Below are 13,387 nucleotides of genomic sequence, written 5' to 3'. Positions count from 1 at the left end.
TGTTAATATTTAATCAATTAAATTCTAAAAGGTTTACTTTATTTATTTTTATTCTCTTTTAATTTACTTCACTTTTTGTTTGGTTACGCCTAGAACCTGGATATTAAAGTAAATTAAGAGACGGCAATATATATATAGTTCGTGGATGAGCGCATCTTAGACAATGAGGACACATAACTTAGCTTGGCGTGGTAAGAGGGGGGGGGGGCTTTAGTTATAGATTTGTCGAACGTCAGGGCAAATGGAAGCGTTCATTGGTAGCTTAGAGAGGGGAGTGTGAGGCTACGTCTAGTATAAATGTGACTGGTCAAGCATTCACCGCGTACAGTTTACAGCTCTCCCTGTACCCTCGCCAGCTACAGTTGACAGATCAGCATCTACCCACAGGAGCTGTAATACCACCACCAAGAGTCCACAGGTAGGAATCCTTGAATGCCTCGGTTCATTCACAACGCCTAACGATAACATCCTCCAGAAGACACTGGTGAAACAATTCTTGTTGATGTGATATTACGTCTTCCTCATAAACTATAGATTTTGGTCCACTTCGACATTGTAAGTTATCATTGCACTGTTAAAATCTTTCAGTTTTGTCCTAAAATTAGGCTTTAAGGTCTTACTTTATTCTGTTTAATATTATTTGCTCACATTAATTTATCGTATGATTAGAATTACTTCTACAGACATAATTTAGTTAAATTATACATCACTGTACCCTCACCTGGCTGGCTCTAAGGTCTTGCCAAGCAAAGATAACAACACCCCTCTTGCAATGTGCCTGAGAAGGGTTCGTAAATTAGCCATATCCGTCTGTACTGATCTTATATTCTTCCGGGTCGATTTTCCTGTTCTTGTGCAACAATTCTACCACACCATCTATATCGGGTTGATATACTTTTGAGCAGGGATTAAATTCCACTATCATATCAAGGAACGTGGCATTATAAGTGTATATGACTTTCAAGCCGGAATCTGTTCTAGGTAACATTCCTGATCTTGGTAGAAATTGTTGCTTCTGCATGGTGCCTCCAATTAGGAAAGTTATTTGCAAGAAACTTGTGAGCCTTCAACTTTACAAGACCCCTATTTCGTTCATAACTTGACATCTTCTGAACCGCACAAGATAACTCGGAATGAACTAAACGACCTTGTCAGAGATCTGGAATTGCCAAAGAACAAGGCAGACATGTTGGGCTCCAGACTGCAGCAATGGAATCTCCAAGCTGAAAATGTTAGTGTGTATAAGTTTCATGACCGTCAAAAGAATTTCGCTTCATTCTTCATCATGGAAGCTAACCATGTACTCTGCAATGACATCGATGGTCTGATGGCAGCCCTCAGCATTATTCATAATCTTGAAGAGTGGAAACTGTTCATTGATTCATCGAAGTTGAGTCTAAAAGCTGTTTTGTTGCATGTTGGCAACTTGTTGCCACCAATTCCAGTTGGTCATGCTGTCCACATGAAGGAAACATTTGACAACATGAAGCAACTTTTGAACTGTATAAACTATAACAAACATCAGTGGCGACCTGAATGTTGTTGCTATCTTACTTGGACTGCAACCAAGCCACACTAATTATTGCTGTTTTATGTGTAAATGGGTAGTCGGGTAAGGATTTCCCATTACCTCAACAGGGTCTGGCCACTCCGACACTTATTGGAGCCACGAACAAAAAATGTTCAGTTTTCCCTACTTGTAGAATCTAGCAAGATTTTGTTACCACCCTTACACATCAAACTGGGCCTCATGAAGAATTTTCTTAAGGCTATGGATAAAACGGGGGGCAGCCTCTAAGTACCTGGGCAGTAACTTAAAAAATCTCAGTGAAGCAAAAATCAAGAGGGTGTTTTCGTTGGTCCACAATTCCGCGGGCTCCTTTGGGGTGAGGAGAAGGGGGCCCGGACAAAAGCCCCCTAGGACTAGGACAAAGCCCCTAGGACAAAAGCTCCCCCAGTAAAAATGCAAAATAGGACAGAAGCCCCCTGTTTTTATGTTAAAGAGAGGGTCATTAGTAATATAAAAACTATGTAGATTTAAATATGAAATTATTACAATTTAAATAATTAGAAAATTATAACGCTTTCAATTTTGATAAAGAACATTATTAAATAAATAGAAAATACCCCCCCCCCCCACATATTTTACCTTCATGATTACAGATTACAGATTACAGTTTGCCCACGAGGGGGCTAGTTTATTGGGCACCCCCTTACATCCTGTGCACGGTGAAGCGCAGAAGCGTTTACAGGGCCCAACTGGGAAGCATGCGGAGTTCATGCTTGCCTTTATGATCTCATGCATTAAGGGCGTAAAAGGCCTGAAGGGTCATGGGTTTTGTCAGCAAGTTACATAAAGTGACAGAATGATGAGTGTGTGGGGTGAAAATTCCCGGTACAATTTATCTGTTTATGGCAAAGTGTGGCAGATCACTAATAATGTCAAGTGCCAGGCATGTCACTAGGAGGAGGGATAACCGGTCAGGGAGGGAAAAGGTGCCACCCCGGTAGGGGGAGGTCATAGGGCAAATGAGGATGTGGTGAAAGAGGGTGTGAGAGTCGGTTGACCACAAAGTTTACAAATAGTGCGGCCAGGCTCAGGATTACCAATGTACTAGGCGTGGCGAAGTACAGTGGGGGTGGAGGTGATATGGTGTGGTGGGGCAGGTACAGTAGGGGTGGAGGGAGGCACATAGGCATTGACAATATTGAGGGACATACCTCTTAGTGTGATTGTGATGGCGTGTGCGTCGACATGTCGGTGGGGTACAGGTAGCCGGGGGTGGTGTCCTCAGGTCCAGGTAGCCCTGGTGGAGACAGCTCAGACACAGGAGTGGGCGCGGCTTGCGGTGGGTGGAGGACAAGTTGAGGCACCAAGTGTCGTGAGGATGGGGCAGGACTTCGCTCAGGGGCAGCAGGACACACCAGGGCAGGCCAGGTAGGCGCTACACCAGTAGTGAAGGCCGCCGGCGGTGGAGTAGGCCGTGAGCAGGGGGAGCTCACAGGGGGACCAACAGCTTGTGTCAAACCAGAAGAGAGGAGTGACTGGGTGGCAACAGAGGGCAGGAGTAGGTGGGAGATGGTGGTACAGAGTGTAGCGAAGAGTTTTTCAATACGGTTGGTAAATTCTTGGAAGAGGGATATGATCTGTGTCATGTCACTGGCGGGGGGTTGTGGGGGGGCACCGGTGGGAGCGCAAGGCCTGACAGCCTCAGAGTAGAGACGAGGAGGAGGCCCAGTAGTAGTTGAGTTAGGAGACGGCCGGGACTGCTGTGTTGTAGCCAGATGAGGCCAGGCAGAGGCAGGTGTTGTTGAAGAAGGCATTGCTGGAGACACAGGGTACACAGGGGGGTGTGGCCCGGAAGACTGGGGGGGGCGTTGTGGTAGACTTGGCCTTCGGGGAGGCTTTTCCCCTGGGACAGACGGGCGATTGGGGCATTGCCGTGAGTCAGCATTGTGCCGGCCGCCACAGTTACAACATCTGGGATTAATTACATAGCCCACCCCACCACTATTAAGGTGGTCTTTGATTTTCTGGGCACAGGCGGCGGAGTTGTGGTTACGTGAACAGAAGCGACATCTAGGACGATCACGTCGACAGCAGACAGTGAAGTTATGACCCCAATAAGAACAGAAAATACAAAATGCAGGCTCAGGATGATAGGCTTCTGCATACATTGGGGGTAAGAGTGGGTGGGCATCCACAGTGGTTGGGCACTCCCTTCCCTTCCACTTGACAATGACAGTGGGTTGTGGAACTCTTCCCCGGTAATGGCGACGTATACTCAGTATACTACAGGGTAGAGTTAAAGTCACGCGCATCTTCGATGTCAGCGTATAAAGGGAAACGTTTCACTAGGATGTGGCAACATTCATCCGCGTCTATTGCGGGGGGTGGGGGGAGGGGGGGGCACCAGGACGACCCCGTCAAAGCCAACAGTACTAAGTGTTTCATAGACCTCAGAAGTCTGACACTTGATAAAGTTCCGGTTCTTACCTTGTCGGAATTCAATGCTGAAACCGTGCTGTCTGCAGTACTTCATCATCCAATTAAAGCGTTCCTCTACAGTTTTCAGAGAGTCCTTGGAGAAGTGGAGATTCAGCTTATTTGTTTGTTTGGCAGAGGGCAGGGTGATGGGGTCCATGGCATTGGAGTTTCCACTGTGCCTAGTGTTTCCCATAGAAACATTACCGTCACTCTCATAATCACTAGGGTCTGACTCTTGAAGGGTGTTGGATTCAGTATGACCAGGCGAGTTGGTAACGGCATCAGTATCAGAGATGTCTGCGTCTGCGTCTATGAGAGAGCCTCTTCTGGGACGTTTATGTCGACCCCCCAGGCTGGCAAAACTTGCCAGCTGAGGGGACCATTGTGGGACGATACGAGAAGTCAAGAGCATCTACTGTATATGGGCACGTCTGTCCCCTTGGGTGGTCACGCTACAAAAGTAGAGAAAGAATAAAGTGAAGAAGGTTACAGTGTTCTACCGTGGTATATTTAATCAAAACTTTACTTTGTTTATATCAATACAATGACGAGTCTTTAAAAATAATGTTTATATAATTTACAAAAGTTTATCATTAAAATGAAAAACCAAATACAAGTATTTCGATAAAATATTTAAGTTTTCCGACTCACCAGAACAGACCTTAGTATAAGAAATATTGAATAATATTTTCTTGTTCAAGAAGTTCGCGTGTTTTGGTAATGGCCTGAGCAGCTATTGAACAGAAGCTCCTTGTCGTGCTGCATTCCACTCTTTTGTATCTTTTTTTGCCAATCACACATGTATGAAACACAACTCTCAAATTCTGAATTTTACAAAAATAGAAGTTATTAAGTTGACATTTTGTCTCTACATGCGTTATGGAACAGCGCCGAAAGAGTCGAATTTCTGTATCTATGATCGTCTTATCAGATAATACTACACGCTAGCGTTGGGTGTCAGGGTGGGGTCTAGGTCCTGGGGGGGTCACAGTATGGTCTAAATCCTGGATATCAGGGTGTGGTCTAGATCCTTGCGTGTCAGGGTTTGGCCGAGATCCTAGGTCTCTGAGTGTGGTCTATGTGCTGGGTGTCGGGGAGTGTTCTAGGACCTGTATTTAGTTTTCAGTGATGTCTTGGCTAAAGAACTAGCCTCACCTACGTCGGTGATGATGAATCGTATTAATACCTCCATTGCTACATTACGACATACATTCAACTCATCACCACACTGAGCCTAGAATGTTTCCAGTGGCATTTATTGAAACGTCCTCTAAGGGTGCCATTAGATGATAAGTCAATGAGCTCTTCCAAGAGTTTGGATGGTGAGGTGAATAGAAGCTCTGTCTTAAGGTTCTCAGTAAAGGAGTTTGTAAACCATTGGTAAGAAGTTGCTTGCTCTTTTTTTACTTCAGGAAAATAACTGTTGAATTTGTCCAACATTCCTGACAAGCGTACTGTTGCCTGACGTTTGATGACACTGAAATTCATGTTTCTCTCTTGAATGAATAGATGCATCTGTTCGAAGGTATGAGTGGTTCCTGACGATGCACGAGTTTTCAACAATTTTAGTTTTATTTTGAATGACAACTCGTTCCTGCTGGGTCATGCTATTTGTGTTTCCACCCTTCATCTTTTTGTAGAGCTTGTTCATTACATAGAATATATCTGGAAGATAGCTGAGTTTAGCAAGGTATTTCTCATCACCCAAAAACTCCGCTAGATCAAGCTCCTACTCCGAGAGGACAGTACGCAGATTTGCCTTCAGACCGAATAATCGTGTGAGTATGTACCCGCAGGACACCATCTCAGCACCTACTCCCTTATAGAGTGCTGTGAACAATCTGGAATTTGTGGTCTTTGCATTCACAAAGTTCACCAGTAGCGGATTATAGAGTGAGAAAAAGGAGCCCAACAATACAACAGCGGGCCTATTGGCCCATACTGGGCAATCCCACTTACACCCAACCCCTATTGCTCATATGTCCATCCAACCTATGTTTAAAACCATTGTTAAAAGTTCACTCCTAGTTGTATTGTTCCAATACCTTTGTTTAGCCCTAACATCCATTTATACACCTCGATCATATTGCCCCTCACTGTACGTCTCTCGAGGGAGTGCAAATTAATATGCTTTTAACCTATCTCTGTTATCAAGGTTCCTAATGCCCGGGATTAGTGAGGGATTGGATCTCAGATTTGTGACCCCTAAAGATGCAGTTGTGTAATATGACATCCGCAAATTTATGTTGTTATTCTGAATTCTAGTCTAGTTTCGTTTACATTCTTGAATTATATATATTTGGGAATTGTCCAAGTTGCATGTATCACTCGTATTTTCAGAAGAAAGCGCAGGTTCTTCTCATATTATTAAGAGCCAAATATCTGTGGGTTCTTTTTTTTTTGAGCAGGTAAATACATTACAGGTAAATTGATCATTACTATTATTTTTGTTTGATATAAATTGTTCTCAGATGAAAATGACGGCGAGGTGGGTGAGGTTGTGTGTGGTAGCGGTGTCACTGTTGATGTACGCCTCCTCAGTGACCGTGGTGCCGTCCATCACCTCTTATAAGGTAACTTACTCGTCTTTTTCTCTTAATGTAATATGCATTACAGCCTTATTTCGAACTCCATTAACCAACCTCTAGTTATATGATGCGTCAACAAGGGGTCAGTATGCATACAAAACGTAGGTTGGGAAAATTTCTTCTTGAAGCATCTCTCAATCTGTGAATTACTTGTGACTGCCATTTAGGGAGTTAACAGATGTAGTACAGTACAGGGTAATTTACATGTAGAAGAAACATTAAGATCTGGACTCCTACTGCAAGTTTTACAATTCCTCCCTGGTTCTCCCCACAGGTTGTTCCGTGGTTTCCTAACGAGCTCACAAAGACCTGTCTCCTCGAAAATGTGATAATGGGGGCGGCCAGCACCTACCTCTGTGCCATGGAATGCCTCCACCACCCAGAGTGCCTCCTTTACTGCCTCAGAGGTCAGTGCTGCCTCATATACTCACTGTTTAATCTCCTCCAAATTATGATACTATAGGTAACGTTTGTTTGATTTATATTGTTACTTGGATTTTCTTATATTTAAAAATAAGAGATAATTACATTACAATAAGATTTCACGTCGCTCAACTATGGTGAAACAAAATGCGACATCAAATATTATTTTTGCGCTAATTATATTTGCAGTATAGAAACAAGACAAAGTAAATATAAAACAAGAATAGAAGGAAGCAAACGAAATAAAAGATATTGACCCTAGTTGTAACCACCTTAGTTAAGGACGGTCGGGTGACGGGCAAGCAGCTGAAGGGAATGATTAAAACCCGTCTTTTGACGCACTGACTATTTACATATATGTCGTAAAAAAAAACTGCAGAGAATAAGGCGTTCATTAGTATTACATGGTTATCCATCTGATACATTATTTGTCAGTCTCACACAATTTTATTTTAACTGCATAAGATCATTAAACATAGTAACATAATGCAAAGTACATAGCTATGAATCTTAGCTGTTTTTCATTCCACATTGTCTTATTGCTCCAGATAAGGCAGAAAAGCAGTAGACATAATTATTCCACAATATTTCAGTAATGAGGGATACGTCATCACGTAGGCTGGACTTACAAGTGCGGATCGATGTAAATGAGCATGGTGTTCCAAGAGACAACAGTATTGCATAAATTGTCTTCGCACAAAACTCTGGGTAATGACTGTGAATTGGTATGTTCACTACTGCCAGCAGAGGGTGGAAATATTCACAGCAACTCTGTAAGGCTTGGTCTGAGAGTTAGGGAAAGCCAGTCAGTCACCGTCACCTGCAGAACTGTCTACTCAACAGAAACAGGACCGTTCTGCTGTAAACACCCCTTCAGCTCACTCTACTCCCCTCTCCTACATCTACAATACTCTCATAACTAAACTATTTCTAAAAATTTATTAACACTGTCCCCACGATTCCCTACAAGGGGTAACACTCCGAAATGCTTGTTCTATGGCTGCGACATTTACAAATATCTGGCTATATATATATATATATATATATATATATATATATATATATATATATATATATATATATATATATATATAACAAAGAAGTTGTCCTGTCTGTCTGTTTGTTTATTTGTTTGTGTCCGCACGAGAATCTCGGAAACTACTTTACCGATCTGTAGTGATGATGGATGGTGTTATATGTAGTGATGATGGATGGTGTTATATGTAGTGATGATGGATGGTGTTATATGTAGTGATGATGGATGGTGTTATATGTAGTGATGATGGATATGTTATATGTAGTGATGATGGATGATGTTATAGTAGTGATGATGGGTGGTGTTATATGTAGTGATGATTAGACAATAAAATAATAACAGTTTATTGCTAAGAAAATATACTTTTGTACCGTTGTAGTGAAAAACATGGTGGAACTTACATACACCGTTAATGAACTATTGATGGAAGAAGAAGTTTTGGGGAACTGAACAGTGTGGGGTGGCGTCCTACCGTTGCCTAGCGGTGTGTATATATATATATATATATATATATATATATATATATATATATATATATATATATATATATATATATATATATATAACCTGTCGGAATTTTACCTAGGTTTTTTTTAGTTATAGTGGATGGTAATGCAGTGGAAGCTCCCCTCAGAGAATACCGAACCAGCACAAATACAATTAATTAAAGTATTTTCTGCGACCGTGGAATAGCTAGTACCTTTGATTGGGGTTAATGAGACGCACTGGTAAAAGATAACCCTTCTATTCATTGCAACACTACAGACGGAATTAATAATTTTACACAAGCACTAGAGTACTTCTTAACGCAGCTTTCTACACTACAATGGGAAACAAAAGTTGTACATTGTATCAAAAAAATTATTCAAAAATATTAATTGCATCCGAAAAGATCTAATAATGCAGCAGTCCTACATACTCCAGAACAGAAACCAGAACGAGGAATTAATTTGAAACAATTCCTTCATACATCCAACATCACTTAGTGGCACATAAAACATTAAAAAAATATTACTTACACAGATGAAAATGCCTCAAGTGCATCAGACAAAATTATAGCAATCCCTGAGGAATAGAAATCCTGATTTAGTATACTACAATCCTAACTTTTCTAACTAGACAGAACCCGAATCTAATATACTATAGGACTAGGTGTGTGTGTGTGTGTGTTCTGGGCAGCCGAAACGGCACAATCGTTTTTCATCAAACTTGGTGGAAAAATCGCAAAAAATTCGTAGAGTGGAACAAACCTGGTCCCATATCGATGGTTTCTTTAGGAAGCCATTACATAACCATTTTATTTACGCTGGAAAACGATGCAAGTCTACGGACTTGGCGCACCCTCATTCGCTGTACGCTGTCAGCCCACGATTGCAGTTATCGTACGGCTCCCTCCTCCTCCCCCCACTTTTTTTCTTAGCCTACTTTTTTTAATGTTGTTTGGATTAGTAAAGGAAGGAAGATGAGTAAATAGAAGAATAAAGAAGGGGAAACAGAAAATAGTTAGAGATAACAGGTGGGGGGGAGCTGAGTTTCATCATGCGTCTGGATGCGCAGTTTCAACGTTACCAGACGACCTTACAGCTACAGTGTGTACTTATTCCTGTGGCTCATGGAAAAGGAGAAGAGATAAAAAGATAATAACAGTAATGCATAGAGAAGATGACTACAATAGACACAGGGTGAATACAGACAGTGAAACATACAGGAGGTTGACAAAAATAGACAGATTCATTCATGCACAAATAGACAATATGGCAACTAACATGACAGACAGACAGCTGACTGACTGGTTCACATTAGACAAACAGACAGACACACGCCAACAACGGATAAGACAGACAGATTTGACGACACAAAGAGTACAGACGGGCTTACATTTAAACACCACGCAGACGAAGAGACAGTTGGCATGGCAAGAGACAGGACGGATAGACTTGAGACAGGTTAGAAGGCATTTATAAACACGAATAACACCAAATTGACCATAGCTACGTCAGTCAGGGTAGGAGGTCTTACATCCATCAGCGTCAATAAGAACAACACCAAATTGACCATAGCTGCGTCAGTGAGGATAGCTGGTCTTACATCCACACCAACATAAATAATAAGAAGCATTGAAAACTAACACCCTCGCGCGGAAAGAACATCGATGGTCGGTCAGTCATGTGAGATGATGACTATGATGACTTAACACAGGTGATGACTTAAGCAGATGGTGACTAATTAAACCAGAATCAAGGTCACTTCTCTTCATAATATAATTTATCTCGGAATGATCATCGGTGATTCATAATAATTTTTTGTTTTATGATTTTAACCTCTCCTTATGGCGAATATTTCTTTAATTAATTATTCTAACCTTTATTCTATTCCTTCTTATAGTATATTAGTTACTGTAAGTAACACGACCACGACCATTATTATAACAACCACGACCATGATTATAACAACCACGACCATGATTATAACAACCACGACCATGATTATAAAAACTACGACCATGATCATAACCACGACCATGATTATAACAACCAAGACTATGATTGTAACAACTACGACCATGATTATAACAACCAGGACCAAAATTATAACAAGCACGATTATGATTATAGCAACCACGACTATGATTATAACAACCACGACTATGATTATAACAACCACGACCTGGATTATAACAACCACGACCATGATTATAACAACCACGCCCATGATTATAATAACCACGACTATGATTATAACAACCACGACAATGAGTATAACAACCACGACTATGATTATAACAACCACGACTATGATTATAACACCCACGACCATGATTAGAACAACTACGACCACGATCATAACCACGACCATGATTATAACAACCACGACTATAATTATAACAACCACGACCATGATTATAGTAACCACGACAATGATTATAACAACCACGACTAAGATTATAGCAACCACGACTATGATTATAACAACCACGACCGAAACAACCACGACCATGATCATAACCACGACCATATTTATAACAACTACGCCCATGATCATAACCACGACCATGATTATAAGAACGACGACTATGATTGTAACAACCACGACCATGATTATAAGAACTACGACCATGATCATAACCACGACCATGATTATAACAACCTCGACTATGATTATAACAACGCCAATTTGATTATAACAACCACGATTATGATTATAGCAACCACGACCAACGACCATTATAACAACCGGACCATGATTATAACAACCACGACCATGATTATAACAATCACGACATGATTATAACAACCACGACCATGATTATAACAACCACGACCATGATTATAACAACCAAGACTATGATTATAACAACCACGACCATGATTATAACAACCACGATCATGATTATAACAACCACGCCCATGATTATAATAACCACGACTATGATCATAACAACCACAACCATGATTATAACAACCACGATCATGATCATAACAACCACGCCCATGATTATAATAACCACGACTATGATTATAACAACCACGACAATGAGCATAACAACCACGACTATGATTATAACAACCACGACTATGATTATAACACCCACGACCATGATTATAACAACTACGACCATGATCATAACCAGGACCATGATTATAACAACCACGACTAAGAACATAAGAACATAAGAAAGTGGGATACTGCAGGAGGCCGACTGGCCCATACAGGGCAGATCCCTTTCACACCCATCCCAGCACTTCCATGTGCCTATCCAACTTCGTCTTGAAGCTCCCTAGCGTCCCCGATCCTACTATAGCACTCGGTAGCCTATTCCACATATCCACAACTCTATTACCAAACCAGTGCTTGCCTATATCCTTTCTGAATCGGAATTTATCTAATTTAAAGCCATTTGTTCTAGTTATTTCGTTATTACTGAGCTTCAGAACATCTTCCATTTTACCCTTGTTAATCCCACTTACCCACTTGTACACCTCTATCATATCTCCCCTAACTCTACGCCTCTCTAATGAATGTAAGCCTAAGCTTTTCAGTCTTTCTTCATATGGAAGGTTTCTAATATTATGGATCATTTTGTCATTCTTCTTTGTACTCTCTCCAAAGAATCTATGTCCATTCTATAATCAGGACACCAGAACTGAACCGCATAATCCATGTGTGGCCTCACTAATGCTAGGTAAAGTTTCAAGATAACGTCAGCAGTTCTGTTACTCAGACACTGAATATGAACCCAAGAATCCTGTTTGCCTTGTTGCGAACGCTAATACGTGTTTTCTAGGTTTCAAGTCATTGCTAACAAATACACCTAGATCTTTTTTTTACAAACTGAGTTTTCTATTTCCGTGTTACCTAGTTTATACTTAACGTTTGTATTCGTCTTCCCTATCTGTAGTACCTTGCATTTATCGGTATTAAAATTCATTTGCCAGTCTACTGACCACTCATGTAAGGTATCTAGATCTCTTTGAAGGTGTTCAAAGTCACTGTCTGAATTTATCACTCTCCCCATTTTGGTATCATCTGCAAATTTACTAATCCTACTAGTTATGCCTAAATCAAGATCATTAATGAATATAACAAACAGCAGAGGGCCTAATACAGATCCCTGGGGAACTCGCTTTTGACCGCACCCCAGTCTGACTTTAATCCATTTATGCTGACTCTTTGTTTCCTACCAGTTAACCATGACCTAATCCATTTTAATACTGATCCACCTATTCCATGTGCTTCTACCTTCCTTATCAATCTCTCATGAGGACTCTATCAGATGCTTTACTGAAATCTAAATAGAATTATATCATATGACTTATCATTATCTGCTTCAAATACTTCTGAGAAAAAGCTAAGCAAATTTGTGAGACAAGAACGTCCCTGGGTGAACCCGTGCTGAAGAATGAATTAAGTTGAATGTTTCAAGGTGGCTTCTGATTTTTGTAGCAATAATTGACTCTAGCAACTTGCCTATGATTGACGTGAGACTAATGGGACGGTAATTTGATGCTATTGATTTATCACCCTTTTTGAAAATCGGAACTACATTTGCAAGTTTCCAAGCTTCTGGCATTAGGCCCGATTCTAATGACTTATTAAATAAAACTGCTAATGGATTACTCAACTCATCTCTACATTCTTTTAATATTCTAGCATATACCTCTAGCATATATACTATGATTGTAACAATCTCCACCATGATTATAGCAACCACGACCATAATCATAACCACGACCATAATTATAACAACCACGACTATGATTGTAACAACCACGACCATGATAATAATAACCACGACCATGAGTATAACAACCACGACTATGATCATAGCAACCACGACTCTTAACGCTCATA

At 40.8% G+C, this 13,387-nt stretch overlaps 1 protein-coding gene across 1 annotated transcript in view; it reads left to right on the top strand.

Annotated features, from left to right (window-relative positions):
• The first annotated feature begins 7,652 nt into the window (after positions 1–7,652).
• Positions 7,653–13,387, top strand: part of LOC121853845 (general transcription factor II-I repeat domain-containing protein 2-like) — a 38,399-nt gene continuing 32,664 nt past the window's right edge. Inside the window, exon 1 of the mRNA XM_042348221.1 lies at positions 7,653–7,724. Coding sequence (XP_042204155.1) covers positions 7,653–7,724 — 72 coding nt within the window. The remainder of the gene's footprint in view (positions 7,725–13,387) is intronic.

This window comes from Homarus americanus, unplaced genomic scaffold (assembly GCF_018991925.1).
Source record: "Homarus americanus isolate GMGI-L3 unplaced genomic scaffold, GMGI_Hamer_2.0 scaffold18703, whole genome shotgun sequence".
Taxonomy (NCBI): Eukaryota; Metazoa; Arthropoda; class Malacostraca; order Decapoda; family Nephropidae; genus Homarus; species Homarus americanus.
This window is presented reverse-complemented; position numbering and strand designations above follow the sequence as displayed.